The following is a 16,560-nucleotide window of genomic DNA, read 5'->3' as shown; positions in this document are numbered from 1 at the left end:
CTTTTATTGTTTTGTATTTGAACTTTTCAACAACTTTTTAGTTTTGATCATCATGGATTTAATCATCAAATCGTCATCCTCTCTGTTTTTCTAATTGTTTTTGTTGCAGGTCAGGGTTACTAGAGAAGGATGTTCCTATGATCTTCATCCACCCTCTCAAGACGGGACTCTTCAGGATCCGGCTGCATGGAGCTGTGGGTAAATTTGGTATGGTGATTCCCCTGGTGGACGGCATGGTGGTCAGCCGCAGAGCACTAGGTAATGGTTCATATAGCTCTATCTGTTTATCTCTTCCTAGAATGCATTTAGTCTTTTCCTCCGAAAAACCAGCAACAGCAAATCTTAATGCATACAAGTTACCACAGGGAATCTATTAGGATCATCAATGAGCTAACTGAGATAATAATATGCACACATAAATATTTTATAGCAGGCATTTGAGTTTCAAATGCATGGCAAACAAACCCAATTTAGTCTGTTAAATTGTTTTTCAGTGCAGAAGTTTAGGCTTGTAAAATGAAGAAGGCATGAGTCTCAAGTTGAACTTGTATCAGCTTGCATTTGGGTTGCAGTGATACAGCAGTTTTAAGGTATACCATGATATGAGAGTTGACAATTATCATAATGTGTACATTTGCATATGTACAGTATTGGGAAAAAAATACAACTTTATTTTAGTCATTTTCAAAGGGGAGACTTTTTACACATAGTTCTATTTTTTTTTAAATTATTTCAAGTCTTGAAGTCTTACAGTGAAACTGCAATATTTTCTAAGATGGTATCATACCATGAAATCTCATACCATTGCACAAAGGCTATACCAGTTTTGGTCAGATAATTTAAGAGAAAAAGACAGTTGGAAATGTCATCTTGTAGCTGGACCATTACTGTTTCCAATGTTTATTTGTTTTGTTTTGTTTTGTTTTTTTTAAATCTTGTGTGTGAGTTTTCTTTTTTTATCATTGTGTCCCTTCTAAATTCAGACATTTTTGTGGGTCCCTGAATGCACAGGAGGTGAAACTCTTCATAAAGTCTTTTTTCCCTCAGTAGCATTTTGAGGAGTTTGATTCACAGGGTGGATAATTGATCCTCTGATCAGGTCAGAGCTGATCAGGTTGTTGGATAAGAGAAGAAGACCTAGTCCAATGAAAGCCTGAGTTTTAATTTCACTGTGCCCGGCATTCTGCTGCTCCATTTGTGCCCGGAGTGCACTCTGCGTTCCGAGAGTGTGGTGCAATCAGTAACTGAACAGTATATTCCAACCGTGTTCCTAATCAATGGTCCAGCTCCAAAACTATTAAATGAATTCCTGATGACAGATGTTTTACTTGTCGGGGGACACAACAAAAAAATTAATGTGTGGGGAAACACTGACCATTAAATAATTACTTTAAGTATTTATCTCTTCTGTAGTGATACATAACATTACCTTGAAAAAGGTAAACATCCATCTGTTTTTCAGTGCATTTCTTGCCACTTTTGGCCATCAGGTGGCTATTTTTGATTCATTCAATTCAGTTCATTTAAAAATACCTTGTCCCTCTAATCAGAACAGTTAGTAAATGTTGAAATCACTTCCCCACCCCAATGTTTATTTTCACTACTTTTATCTCCTAAGAAGATGCTGTGGCTTGTCAGTTGTGAAAGGATTCATGCATTTCATGAAATTCCTTTGTATACAGTCTCCAAATACTCCTGTTTGACTACTGTGGCCTGATGAGCTTGTGTGTTTACATCCTCCTCCCAGGGTTTCTCGTGCGCCAAACTGTCATCAACGTGTGCCGACGGAAGCGTCTGGAAAGTGACTTGTACAACCCGCCTCACGTGAGGCGGAAGCAGAAAATAACAGAGATTGTCCAACGTTACCGCAACAAGCAACTGGAGCCTGAGTTCTACACCTCGCTCTTCCACGAGGTGGGGGAGGGAAAGCCTCACCTCTAACCCCCCTGCCCTGTCCTAACACTGGCTCACAAGCGCACACAACAACAACAACAACAACACACAAGCGCGCGCGCACACACACACACACACACACACACACACACACACACACACACACACACACACACACACCCCCTCTCATCCTATACTCATACACCATTTACAACTGTGCGTGCATACACACACACACTCACACACAGAATCTTTATATTTATACTGTACTGTTTTGTTATTTATATGACTACATATATCAACACTGTCTGCCTTTGACTCCGAGAGCAAAGTGTCAAAAACCATGCCAAGGTGGAAAACGCTGCATTTCTATGTCGCAGCCACTCTGAAGATCTGAATGGCTGAAGCTCAACAGTGACTGTCTCTCCTCATTTAGGTTCATGCTTTGTGGCAAAAGAGTTTCTGCTTGTCATTAACTGCAATACAATAGTTACACTGTTGGCCTTTCTGAAATTGTAAAGTTTGTTCTTTAAACCCTGTGATACGAGTGAATTCCATGATGGTTTGGTAATACAGAGTCGTGTCCAAAATCCAGATCTGCATATCTGTTTTTGTTTTAATCAAACAGATTTACAGTTGGATTTTCGCCAAGGAGATAAACATGTAAGCGTTGTAAAAAAACATTTTGTAATATACATCGCTGCTGCTTCAAGGCAAGCAGCTTCGAGAGAACAAAGAAGTGATCGACAGCATTAACCCATAATCTAATTTTCACAACAAATTGTCATCTACATGCAGACACCTGCTAAAGTCTTCCTCGTGCAAACACACATTCGGCCATTACAGCAGCTGACTGAGCACACAGATATTGCTGTTTATATATTTTTTATTTTCTAGATGATTCCTACATTGTTTTACTGTATATGGATGCTGTCTCTGTGCCAGTCTGAAAGTCATCCCATCTCACAACAGCCACTGCACTGTTCAAGTGTGTGTGTGTGTGTGTGTGTGTCTGTGTGTGTCTGTGTGTGTCTGTGTGTGTCTGTGTGTGTGTGTGTGTGTGTATACCTGGCCACATGTATACTTGTTCAGCCAGTCAAGTCAGTCCTTTACACTACAAGGAGTCACAGTGACTCCTAAAAATCCCATATGTGGCATTTAAAGACAAACTCTGTAACTTGAAAAACACATCTCAAGATAATACAGTTTTGAAAATTTTCTTGTCAAGACATAACCCTAGAGCTGGTTTCTCTTAAAGGGATAGTTCAGATTTTTGAAGTGGGGTTTTATAGGGTACTTGTCTCTGGACACTATATCACAAGCAGTAGTTGTCAGTTGGCACACCTCCAGTTTGGAGAAGCAGGCTGGAATCCAAAAAGATGCTAAGCAATGCACTGCTGTAGATGGGGTCCAGCAACAGAACGTATTTCAATCATCTAAAATAAGTCCCAGCTAAAAAGTATCGATATGAGTTTAAGTGTACGCTCTAATAAGAGTATTTTAATTGCTCTACCTTAATGTCAAAAAGTGTTTTCCATCAGGAAAATGTTAAATTGCTCTCTTAAATACCAGACTCTATTGAGAAAAACAGTGAACACGGGAGCTGCTGGTCTTCCATTGCTTTGATCAGTTAGTTTGTTGGTTTTACTGTTTCACTTATGCATTGAAAAACATTAGTTTGGATTTACGAAGGTCACAAATAACCAAAATTTTACTAACTGACACAGCACTGGTAGACTAGAAGCTCTGGTGGTCAGCCAGATAGAATTATTGTTTTCTTAATGGAGGCTGGTGGCTTTGACAACAGCATAGAACTGTTAACAGTTTTCCTGACAAAATGGGCTTTTAGATGGAAAGAAAATACTCTAAATATAGCATACACTTACACTGGTATTGATTGATATTTTTAGGTGAAACTTTTTTTTGGTGGCTAATACATGTTTTGTTGCTGGCCCCCATCCACAGCCAACATTGCTAATCTTTTATGTTGGACTCCAGGCTGCCTCTCCAAAATGGGAGCATGCTGCACATCGAAAAATCTGAACTATCTCTTTAATGCTTTGTAAGTTTTGACTTCAGTGATAATGAGAGCAGTTACAGAGCTCCTGGAGTTTGCACTTAATGTTTGCAGGGCTAATATGGAATGAACACAAAGACATTTTAGGTTTGCCAATACCAAACAGATCTATAGCACAGCTGAAGTGTCTTTCTTCTCAAAACAAACTCATGGTGATGCATTTAAAGGCCAAAACACCTAATGTAGCGAACAGCAGTATATACAGCTTGCATTTTGGCTGATCAAAGCTGTAGTTTTTGACCCAGAAAGAGAATTATTTAACTTGTTTGGAGATCAGTTTGGGTAACAGAGATGTGCAGTTTGCCTTCACACGTTTTAGTAACTTTTTTTTTTTGGCTTCACATTTTGTTTCTTTTTTTGTTTACTCACTGTAGTTTTTGATTCAAAGCCCTCTCACTGTCTGCCTGTAACAATGTGAATCTATTTATCACAGCAATGGAACAGGGCAAACACCTCTTTGTTATATCGGAAAGTCTTAATGCACTGAGCACGTTACGTTTATTTTTTATTCCCTTTGGTTACCTTACGTGTCCTTTTGTACTTTTGTGCATTTTGAAAAGAAAAACCCTGCTGAAGGAAGAGTTTTATCTTGTGAAATATGAATGAAGGAGAGGCGTCGTGGAGTTTTTAACCTGTCATGTCTAACTGTGTGACTCACTTTTTATGACAGTGCTTTGTGCACATTGCCTTTTTTTGAAAGGAAAAAGTACATTAAATATGCTTCAAAGAAACTCCATACAATCAGTCATACATTGTATCCTATGTTACTCCTCTGATGTTTGATCATATTTAAAGATTTGCCATGTACAGAAGCGGAGGATGATATGTAAATATATGATAGTGTAAGGCATTTACAAGTTGTCTGTTGCATTCCTCATCAGAGATGGCGAGGAAAGTTATGTATGTATGCAATTATGTGTGGGAGCATCACAATGGGTATTGAATGTAACATGCATCGATTAAAACTATTATTGACATTTTAATTTCTTCCATTCCTAATATTTTTTGTTCACATGATGTCTAACAAGGAATAAAATTAAATTCCTCTTTTACTTTTTCATATTTAATTGATAGAATTTTTACCTCCAGAAGCAGCTTAGGCTCTATATTTAGATCTCAACTTAATTTATTATTACCAAAAGCCAAATTTAAACTTGAAGAAACGCAGTTATTCTGTTACGAATATTTGCACTACAAACAATGAAAGGGCCTGTGGCATAAACGGTGGTCTGGTGTACGAGTGCAGTAAAAAAACAAGCCGGATATTAACTTGATAAAACAGCCAGCAGCTCTGAGGTGAGACCTGTGACAGTAGGTGTGTCTCCCTGCCCTGAAGCTCTTAATAAAATATTAACATACTGTAACCGAAAACTTTATTTGCACCCAATCCATAATGACAACAAGTCTTTGATATAAGCTAAGCTGTAAGAGTTTTTCCCCTTGTTAGATATGGATTCACTCGTAAACACTAACAAGACATAAGGGACTGTTCCTGTTCCTTATTTAACAAAGGAGAGGGTGACTGGGGTGTGACTATTTTTTATCTTGATACTGCAAGCTGCAAAGGTATAAATACTTTTCCTTGAGCCTCCCTGAGTGACTGCAGGAAAATACTTGACCCTCCCTTCACCATAAACAACCATATTTTATTATATTCTCACCAAACATAAGTATTGGAGTCAATGCAGCAAGCAAATAACACAGGGTGAAAGTTATTACCAAAACAGTTTATTTTTTAATGCTAAATGCAAATCCTCTTTACAAATCACATCAAGTTGTGTGTGCACTTAAGCAGGCAATGCATGACAGAGGGCATTTTAAATAAATACAAATTACAAATATTTAAAGTTGTATGTCTCTCCCCCAAGCCAAGAAAGAAAGAAAGAAAACATATTTATATAGCACTTTTATTATTAAGTGCTTTGACAGACAAAGCAAAGGCAGGAACTCAGGTAATAATAAAATAAACATTAACAAACATGCCAAACAGAGAAAGGTCTATAAAAGTCAAACCTAAAGGCAAGAAAAAAAAATGTGTATACAAAAGGTCAACAGGAATAAAGCAAATAAAAGGAATAAACGTGATATAACAGGCAGATCCAGAAAGGCAGGTCAAGTACTAAATGAATAAAATTTTAGAAAATATAAGAATAAATGCAATAAAAGATTTTATAAATAATATAAGAAAACAAAGTTTTTGTTTTTAACGACAAATTTAATTCAAATTTATTCTGCAAAAATCAATCAATAAATAAATATAAAATTAAATAAAGAACACATCTGTAATCCAGAAGACAGTTGCAGCTATGCAGCATGTTTGCACGAGACTCAAATGAGCTCGTGGACAGCATGAACTTATTGGATTCAAATCGGTAAGAATCCAGTGAAAAGTTCAAATTAAATTGTTATGTAGACCGGCCTTTGTACCGGAGCATGTTACATGTTTAAAAGTGAGTTTATTTTATCACCTATGCTAAAAGTTGCACTTTTGCCTGTGTCCAGCAGAGGGCGCCTTCCTCTTAAATTTACTTGCTAACGTTAGTTACAGGTGGGACACTATTGTGACAGGTAGGAGCCTAAATATTTAGCTAACTTACTCAATAAATACGATTGTAAACATTTAATAGCGTTGAAGGTGGGGATTAAAAGATTTAGTTGATCAGAAATTCTAAGTAAATGTTTCATGAAAGCTGTAAGTCTGGTCTTTCTGACCTTTAAATCTGTCTTAAATTGCTAGCATACATTGCATAAATAAGGAAGAGGGATGCTAACATTTGAATTGCCGTACACACAATACAGCCATTAGCTTAATTTGCATTTTGGTCTTTTAAAGATGTATCTCCACTTAGCCTGACAATGAGCTGTGTCCATCTCTCATGTAAAAGGAGACTATATAGTGACTATGTCACTCAGTTTAAAATTTTATCTTGTGCTGCTTTCATGTGCCTTTCATTAGCTTTTAAATCTCAGAAATTTGAGAAAATTTGTTTGATTTTTTTTTTTCAAAAACATAAAGAGCAACTTGGCAAGAAATGCCATCTTACTGAAAAAATAAGTGAAAAGCTACAAGGAAATAATCTGAAATGTTGGGGTTGATTAGTAGATGTTATCAAAAAACAAGGGTAAAACGTACAGAAAACTATATGTACAGCGCTCTTAATGAGACAATAAAAAATATGTTACAGGAAAAACGACAAAAAATATGTTTTTTAGCACTTTCTTGAGGTCATTTTTGTTTTTCTTTTTTATTTGTTTTTCACTTTATTACTCAGGTTTTTGTGCCTATTTTCAGGCAATTTTCTGTTTACTACATGTTTGCTATTTTGGGGTCTTTTCTTATTAAGTTACCTGTTTGGTTTTTTTAATAATTATTTTTTCATTCTTTGAAAAAAAAAAAATCAAACCAATTTGAGAAACTGATTTGTTGTCGTAGTTCATGAGGTGGGTTAAAATACTAGGTATATAGGTAGGATTCTGAGAAGGAAGTGGGTATACTCATCTGTACACCCCAGTGGCTTTTTGGCCAGAAATATGGATGGGTAGCTGCGTATACCCTCCACTACACCACTGTTTACATGGGCTTTTTATATGGGCATTCCCAAGTGCAGTTGTCCTTTTTTTTCCAGCTCTCCTAAAATTACTTGTTTTCTTTGGAGTCACTTCAGCATGGTATATATGGCACATATACTTTATACTATACTGAGATTTTTAATATTCTGCAGTTCAGTAATTAAGCTGCAGTCACCACCGCCTCGGGTACAGATGTGTCTGTGACCATGTTGTTTGTTTGTGTGCTCACTGCAGAGGTGAGCTGTGGCCCCTGACTGTGTGTGTCCCTGGCTCCGGGTCCCTCCTCCTCCTCCTCCTCCCCCTCCTCCCCCTCTCCGCCGTCTCTCCGCTCTGGACTGATCTGCTGTTGCATTGCTCGCCCTCAGCTGGTGTTGCGACCACACAGCCAGGATCTCCGCTTGTTCTTTGGTACTTTTGCTGAACTTTATCTCCAGTGTGTTGTGGTGCGTTGCGCATCACTGCTCGCGAGGGTTTGTCTGGAAAACTTGCTGCTGCAAGATGGACTGAAGCAACAGCTCGACAAAGTGTGGATACTTAGGAAAAGAAGAGCAATTCTGTAGAGAGCAACCTTTTTAAAGGGGTTGAATTACCATCATGGAAGAGGACGACGGGCATCAGGAGAACGGTATCCACGCCACCAAGGACTCGGACCGACAGCAGCGGCTCAGGCTTTGTGTTTTAAATGAAACACTCAACACCGAGAGGGATTATGTTCGGACGTTGCTTTTCCTTCAGTCGGTAAGTTTGACATTACCTTTCACGCTGCCTCCGTTCACGTTTCGCCCTCTCATACACGGGCAGAACGGCACGCCAAACTCCAGTCATAAATCTCTCAATTTAAGACTACCTCTCCTTTTGGCCCAAATACACGTCTCGCGCATTAAATCAGACAACTAGTGAAATTTTACGATATAATTACGGGCTACACTCAGTTCGGCTTATTTACTGTGTATTTTGTGACTCACATTGCAAGATAAAATAAGATTAAATATTTTCACCTGCGTGCTGGGCATGACGATAAATCACCAGAAATTTGTATTGGGTTTGGCGAGTGGTTCTGAAAACAAGAGAGGCTTCCCCTTTGAACTGTAACTTTTGAATCCCATGTTGCTGTAACATAAAAACACGCTGCAGGGTAAAACACACCACCTAGCTTTGGGTTAAAGCTTTTGCTGCAGAATGTGGTTTTCTTCACACAGAATTTTAGCTTTATTCTGAAACGGCAGCCTGCTGGAGATGTTTTTAACAGCTGCGCCTAACTTGCTGCATCTTACTCTAATGTCATCAATGAAAATCTGAATCTTGTGAGAAACATATTTAAAGGTAGTTTTTTTAAGCATGTGGTTTTCTTTATTGCATGAGGGGGCATCATTCACACCTCTCCCTTGTGTGTTAAAGCTCAGTTTCAAAACAGTCAAAGGAGAGCTCCATCCACACTGGCTTTGCAAATAAATAGATATTCATGAGCATTCAACACCACCACACCTCCTCTTTTCCAGACACAGATAAGGAGCCATTTTAGCACAGCTACTTATTCCCTCATTGTACAGCTGCCTTTGATGAATGGACGTCCTGGTAATTTTACACTCTCCTTTCAGCCACAGTGCCAGTGTAGATGGCGCCCACCCGCAGGAAACCATTCAGTTTGTCACTTCTCCTTGTCATTTTTCGTTGTCTTTCTCCTCCCCTCATCCTGCCTTGTCAGCTGTGGTGCCTGCACAGTGCAGGTGGTTCCTGCTTCCAGCTGAGACAAAGTGGGTATGCGGTTAAATCCAAATTGACTACATTTAATGGACAGCAGTAATGTGACTTTATTTATGCTTTACTGCTTGCTGTAGGGAATCCCCCTCTTTTGTTGCCTCCCCACACACAACAAGGTCAGAGGTCAGGGTCAGCTACAAAGCATAACCCTTAAGCTGTTAGCTTACTCGTTTTTCCAACCCGCTGACTGAAGGTTGAAACGTCAACCATCGATTGTTATAATTTACTGTTTCTTACAAACATGCTCATGATTTTGTTCATTTTTCAAATTCAACATCTGGCAAACATTTGTCAAAGATGGTCACAGTTCCCTCTTTCTCTTGTGCGGTCACGTGAACTTCCTCAAAGTTCTTGAAATAATTATGTTCATCTGTACAGACGGTTCACGGTAGCATAGTGTCACAGAGATACTAAATGATCATACATGCTTCAAATAAGGGATGCATTACTTTCTCCAAATTGTACCCACAAGATGATGCATGTGCAGCCCAAGCCTGAGCTTGTTCACTGAATGGATTTCAATTCTACAACATTCGGTGGGGGTGCAGCGCAGTCTCCGTGGTCCTGCTTCCTTTCTCAGCTAAACAAGAAGCAGCCAAAGCTTATCTTCTGCTACAAGACAGACGCAGCAGCAGAGGGACATGCTTTGACCTCCTCCCCCTCCAAACCCAGTTCCGACATAATGATAAAGACAAAGCCCCAATGATTTATCTGAGAAGTCTGGGAGCTTTTTCCTGCGAACATCTGAAAGCTGTCAGTGCCGGTGCCCTCCACTGCGCTCCTCCCCATCATCACATCAATTGGCATGTCTTGATTCAAGCCATACGGTCGCTGGATAGCCAGAGGGGAGTCAGGCATGAGAGAAATTCTGCTATCACCTGTGTCTTTGCACAGAATGCCCTTTGTTACACAAGTCTGCAGTTACAATCAGGGTTTAGTCCTATATAGCTTTTTTTGTGGGATTCGTTGTAAGCTTCAGTTGGTACTTATTAAACTTTTGCACATTTGCAGTTTGATAATAAATGCTTTTTTTTGTACTGAAAACAATGAAAATTATATGCAAGTTATGTGCCAGTCCTCTGTAGTGTAAAAATGTCATTTTTTTCCCCGTCATCTTGATTACTAGCATGTCTGTAGGGTGGAATAGATGCATACGATTGCCCTCATTACTAGTCATCGTCACATATGGGGACATACTGTGCAAACAAGCCTTGACGCCAAAGCATGCTGCTCTGTATTAATGTGATCTACATGTGCTATGTTGTGCGTACATTGAGGCCTTTCCAAAAATCCACTGAATCTCCCTATGGAGGACTTTGCATTGGGGCTCAGAAGCTTTGATTGCTAAATGGACAAGAGAAAAGAAACATCAGTCAATTCCACCCGACGCAAATCCTCTGCAAACACCCCCCCATGCTCTCCATCCAGGGTCCAGCTGAGCCTGCTGCCCTTCCCTCGGTGGGAGCTGAGGCTTTGTCACCATGCAGCTTACTGTGGTGTTGATAAGGGCAGTCTGGCTGTGGGAGCTCAGAACATATGGTTTCAATAAAGATATAGAGTGGTAGAGGGTGGGGGGTGGGTGGGTTGAGGGGATGCATAGTCCCTCAGTGTGAAGAGGCTGAAGCAGTGATGGGGAGTGAAAAGGGAGAGTGGCTATAGAATCAGATTGTTCTCAAGGCAGTTATTTGTGTTTCCAAGACTTGTTTTGCCACCACAAGTGATGTGTCTCACATCTCAACTTGTCTAATTCAGTTAGATAGTTTCTTTATTTCCCACAATGCCCTTTGACAGTAAATGAAGACTGATAGGCTTATGCCAGGCTCAGTGGAAAACAGCTCCAGCCTTGTGTGTGATTTTTCCCAATGGCCACTTGTGGTATTGTAGCAAAAAAGCCACTGCAGCCCAAAAAGTGTTCTCCGCAAAGACCACCATTATTTTGGAGACATCTGTAAAACTGTAGGGACACCTCAAAGTGCAGACAAGGTCAATTATGGCTCTTTCAATTATGAATTTTTGATCCGTGGAGGTTTTATGTTTGTAAAACTTTTTTCAAGCTGAAAAAAGTGATTTGAAAATGTATGATGTCATCACAATGTGAAGTCGAGTGGATGGGGCTAAAAGGAAAAACTACAGATTCAGGGGGCTGCATACTGTGGATGTAAACCAGGAAACTACTTACTTTTTTTGGCATATGCGCCAGGTGAACAATTCCATTGGACTGATATGGCGCTGTTTTGGGGTACAGTATCTTGCTATTATTTTACATCTATGACCTACGCATTCTCTGTGAGTACATGTACATATATGTGCATGGAGATGGGAATGGGGTAACAGAGGAGCGAGACAGTAGCCTTCTTTACACTGCCTCTTCATGGTGGGAATTTTACGCTTTTGTGCCGTCTCGGTGTTCTGTATAAAAGGCTCAAACACAGAATGGGGGCACTGAGTTCCTCGCCATTAAGCTGCCACGGGAGGTAGTAACAGTGGCAATGGTGTCTGTATAAATGGGACAGCCAGCAGGACAAGATCATGGGCGGCATGGATGTGACGTTTTGATAATGTGGTATGTGTGCAGTCCTCGACAGAATTCAAAGAAGCCCCCAAATTGGGAAAACAATGAGAGCTCCTCTGAGCAGAGGACAAGATTAGCTGCCTTAAAACAGATACGGTAAAAGATTGTTGTTGCCATGTGATGCCATTGTTATTGTTTATAAAGCGCTGCTGGTGCCTATGTTATATGTCACACTAGAGGCTGATAGTGTTGTGTTACATGTCACGCCAGTCACAACCCTTTTTTGATTCCATGATGCCGACATGCTATCTAAAATCACACACTGGAGCAAAATGATGCTGTCGTCGTTTGGTTTTGTTTAAAAATGCAAGGCCAGAATGAAGAAGGGACTTTGTAGTGGCTCCAGAACTCATTCTCTGTGTGAAAAAAGAGCTAGTGAGAGGTGTTTTCCCCAGTCAAGCAAAGTGGATTCCACCTCTGACTGAAAAACACAACATGGTTTGAGCTTGAGATGCTGTCTTGTCTCCTGGTAATGCTGTCCTGTTTGTTGAACATCAGTGCATGCCATAAATTTTTGATTCTGTGGTGGAACTGACACCACAGCGTGACATATTGTTGAGTTTTGGTCTACTGAAACATTTACTGCTGTCATAGTGGAGATATTTGAGCACATCGATGTATAACTCTTAAGTCTAAAACATCTAAAACATATTACTATAGCCATGTGTTTCAGTTTACAGATTTTTTTTTCTGTAGACCCCCTCAGCTTCTTTCTTATCTGCAGGCACCTGACAGTTTTGTTTTTCCAAGTCTGATTGGGGTTTTTCCCCCGTGTCCTGGATAGAAATTGAACAGTGGCAGATTGAATGGCAGCTTGCTGTCGACAGCCCACATCACTCTCTGTTGCTTGCCTTATCACTGATTTATTTTCTGCCTCCCTTTGTGCTCTTCCACAACCTCCTGGATCTCTATCCTCCGTACAGAATCACTTCTCAATTGCAATGATTGCAAATGACACACAAAAGAGATGGTTATCCAGCTTTGGCATCTCAGCCATACTGCACGTCACTCATCCCCTGGCAATTACCAGAGCCAGTGAGCTCATCCAATGTGCTGGAGGGAAGCATGTAGGGATGGTGGGAGGAGAAGAGGTGAGAAGGGGGTTGGGGGTGTGAAAAGAGGGATTAGAGAGTGTTATCATTACGAATCTCCAAATCCATTGATTCTTTGAGGCAGAGTGGAAGCACTCTCATTCAAACATGCGGATTCCCTTTTCCAATTCCAAGTTTATGGTGATATAACTGCTCTTTTCAGGTTTTTGTTGCAACAGATTCCCTTGTTTGTGTTTGAACTGATCATTTCTTAGTGCCACAGATAAGTGGGGATTTTCTTCAAGGCAGCGCTTTGTTGGTTTAATCCAGACAACTGGATTTTCCCTGTCATGATCCACCAAAAGTAGGCTATCTATGACAGGAATATGGTCAGTGAGTGGCGTCATTCCCGGTAGACGTAAGGGATTTTCCTTCAAAACCATAAAAATGGAAGGTTACCATTCTGAAAGCAGCTGTTTTTTTTTGTTTTTTTTTTTTTTGACCACACTGACCGGCGTTCCAGTGAATCTGGCCCAGTAAGGACAACAGTGGAATCGTGCATCCATTAAGTTGCCCAGCTTTTGACCTTCCTTCTTGTTTCTGAGAAGTGTGAGAGTAGAGTGACCAGGAAGGTCTCGTTACTGCTGCGGGATAATAGGAAACATCTGGAAATCTTGGCCTCTGTGACCCTTGTTTTGGGCCACACACAAGTGAGATTACACACCTCTAACACTGCTATGTGTTTGTGTGGATAAATGATATTTAGTTTTGCACATACATTTTATAGCTGCAGTTTTTTCACACCTCGCTCTCATCCTTTGCTGCTGTTGACTTTTCTATATGTCCACCTGCGGTTACTATTGACAAGGCTCGCTAAGCAAACAGGATGACGCATGTACATGCATACAAACACATCACCCGTCTGGTGCCCAGGAAGACAGACATGCAGGAAGCCCGCCTTGAGCTTCCTCTTCAAACTTGAGCTTGTGTCTACCTCTTTCCTTTCTCTTTTTTTCTCCTCTCCATCTCTCCAGCCCTCCCTGCTTGGTGGGAAAGACCAGCATAGAGTTTCTCTGGGCTATGGGGGGGTATAAATAGCTTCAGATTCTAACTCTCATCTTGGCCACAACGCAAGTGGTTTCAGTTCACTGCAACCTCAGCTCCACTGAAGTCATACAAACACAGGCACACATCACATATATAGCAAGAGTGAAGGGGAAAAACAGCCCGTGCAGTCAAAGCAGCAGGTAGAACAGTTACTATGGCAGGGTGCTGGGGTTTTGTGAGGGTTTTATTACTACTGGGCTTTAAAATGCTGCTTAGGAAGACTAAAGAGATGTCTCATCATGCATAACTTGAAACTACCAGATTAAATAACCCTTTGATAGATGGAGCGACATCTCTTCCTGTGCTGCTTTCAATTGCCTTTCGTGAGTATTTTAGATCTTTGAACCCTGAGTATATATATAGGAAAAAGGCAATGAGCAATTGGGCAAGAAATGTTCCACAAATTGCAAGAAAGTTTTAGATTTAGAAAATTATTTTTTGAAAAGGTAGATGTCTCAGGAATAATGTATTATTCAGTTTGTTAGAATTATTATAATTACATATTTAAAATTCTGTAACAAAATTAGTATATTTTTTAAAACACTTTTTGTCAGGGTAATTTCTTTTTTTAAAATTTCTTTTTGTCTTTTACAAATTTTCGGGTAATTTCTTGTACTAACCAATTTCTTAATAGTTTTGCGCTCATTTCTTCTTTAATTGCACATCGCCAACTTCTCAAGAAATCAAGCCAAGGTGCTCAGGTTTCAAAAGATTAAATGGCCTAAGGTGGTATTTATTCCTGAAAGACGCAAATCAGAAAGAAGAAAGAAGCAAACAAGATCACATTTAGATTTAAAAATACAATGCCATCCCATCTGATTAATCTTGCTAGATAATATCTACATGATTTTTGGTAAGAATTCAAAACAACCTGTCTGACTTGTTTTGGCCGTCTGTTACCAAAACTACTGGCCGTCTGCACACAAAGACCAGTGGCACCACTTCAACCTGAGGTCAACGCATAAACCGCTGTTGTAACTTGCCACTGTGCACCCTTCCATCACACTCTGGACAATTGGTGCCTCTCAGCACAGCTTTTGCCACAGTTTCAGTGCCAGACTCATTACAATGCAACGTGTTACATAAATGGGGGTAAATGCCAGCTCCCAACTTAATCTCAGTGCCTTTTTTTAGTCATGTGTGTTGATAAGCCATTTCTCTGAGGCATAAGACTGCAGTAGGAATTTTAAGAATTCAAGTTAACAAGTCTAAACCACTGTAACACCCGGAGGCATGATGTCAAAAAACATCCAGCCCCCCCCACCCCCCCACACACACACACACACACACACACACACACACCCCACACCCCCAAAGAGATGTTTGCAGATTCTCACAGCTGTGAATTAGCATAAGAGAAAAGCCTTTTTACATGATCGTCTTGTGAGTGTTGACTTTGCCGTCCTGTTGGTTACAATAGGTATTTAATTTAAATGAGTTGTTCTCTTTTAAGCAGTTGAATCAGGAGTGGGTGCTATTGAATCTGTGGTGTGTGTGGACATAACAGAGTCCTGAACCAGAAGTCATTAGTGTTTACTGGGTCACCGATTTCACTGTGTCAAATACCAGACCACAAAGACTTTTCAGATCCACTGATTGGTCAACAGAGTATTTTTTATTACTGGAGCAAACACCGAATAAGAGGCTACCTCTGTGCATATGAAAAGCTCTGTGAGTGCTTGTCCACAGGCTGATATTTGATACAACCAGTGACCTGGCCTGAATTGTGAAAGCGCGGCAACACAACATCTCTAATGTCCCCTTGGAGATCATGACCCAGACATAGTTGGTACAAGTACTTTCTCAGGGTGGATACAGGGTGCGGTAACTGTGCAGCATATTGTTGAGAACACTTACAGGGTGAATGAATGGATACCTGCAGAATTACTTGGCAAAGATTTTCCCTCTGGGAGCTTCCAATTTGGTTTACGAACTGTGGCAGCAGGCTTACAATGTTTGTTTGCTCTCTCAAATACAACCACATGTGTGGCTTCTTTTGGGGTCAGAGGTCATTTGCCTCATAGAGAAAAGTTGAACAGCAAAACGACCGTAGAACAACTTCACACAAAGCTTCTGAAATGTAGAGGATGTGGCAGAGATGTTTGATAAAGCCGGGGTTAGTTTACAGGGTTGTTGAAGTGTTGCCTGGTCAGGGCGGGTCAGAGGAAACGCCTGTGTGCTGTCCAGCCAGGAAGCTGCTTACACGACACAATTGGACAAAAAAGGAGGGTCACATCACAAATTGCCCAATAGAATCCTAAGTAGGTCTTCTTTGTCTCTCATGGTACAGAAGCAGTTTCTCAAATGTATTTTGAAGTAATGTTAGTACAATGTGGACTGATGCAGTCTATATCATATGAATGATCTCCTTCAAATAACATTGGTGTCCAGTTATCCAAAGTGGAGCTGCAATGATTAGTTGACTAATTAATTAGTCAAATGACAGAAAAATAATCACCAACTATTTCGATCACCAGTTAATCGTGAGTTTCCATGCAAAATTGTCAGAAAATGCTGTTTTCATCTTGTCAAATATGGAGATTCCCTGC

At 40.2% G+C, this 16,560-nt stretch overlaps 2 protein-coding genes across 11 annotated transcripts in view; both read left to right on the top strand.

Annotated features, from left to right (window-relative positions):
* ralgapb (Ral GTPase activating protein non-catalytic subunit beta) overlaps positions 1 to 4,953 on the top strand; it is a 30,713-nt gene extending 25,760 nt beyond the window's left edge. For all 9 annotated transcript variants that reach the window (XM_088082529.1, XM_088082530.1, XM_088082528.1 and 6 more), the window contains 2 exons: positions 110 to 258; positions 1,748 to 4,953. In XM_088082529.1, the coding sequence (XP_087938655.1) occupies positions 110 to 258; positions 1,748 to 1,941 (343 nt within the window). In that variant the 3' untranslated portion in view covers positions 1,942 to 4,953. The remainder of the gene's footprint in view (positions 1 to 109; positions 259 to 1,747) is intronic.
* A 2,918-nt stretch (positions 4,954 to 7,871) lies between these two features.
* Positions 7,872 to 16,560, top strand: part of prex1 (phosphatidylinositol-3,4,5-trisphosphate-dependent Rac exchange factor 1) — a 113,382-nt gene continuing 104,693 nt past the window's right edge. The window contains exon 1 of one of the 2 annotated variants that reach the window (XM_088082520.1): positions 7,872 to 8,278. In XM_088082520.1, the coding sequence (XP_087938646.1) occupies positions 8,135 to 8,278 (144 nt within the window). In that variant the 5' untranslated portion in view covers positions 7,872 to 8,134. The remainder of the gene's footprint in view (positions 8,279 to 16,560) is intronic. The other variant, XM_088082521.1, reaches the window with a different exon arrangement.

This window comes from Plectropomus leopardus, chromosome 9, assembly GCF_026936395.1.
Source record: "Plectropomus leopardus strain MGB_pleo_1.0 chromosome 9, ASM2693639v1, whole genome shotgun sequence".
NCBI lineage: Eukaryota > Metazoa > Chordata > Actinopteri > Perciformes > Serranidae > Plectropomus > Plectropomus leopardus.
The sequence above is the reverse complement of the archived record's forward strand: the minus strand, read 5'-3'. Positions and strand labels throughout refer to the sequence as shown.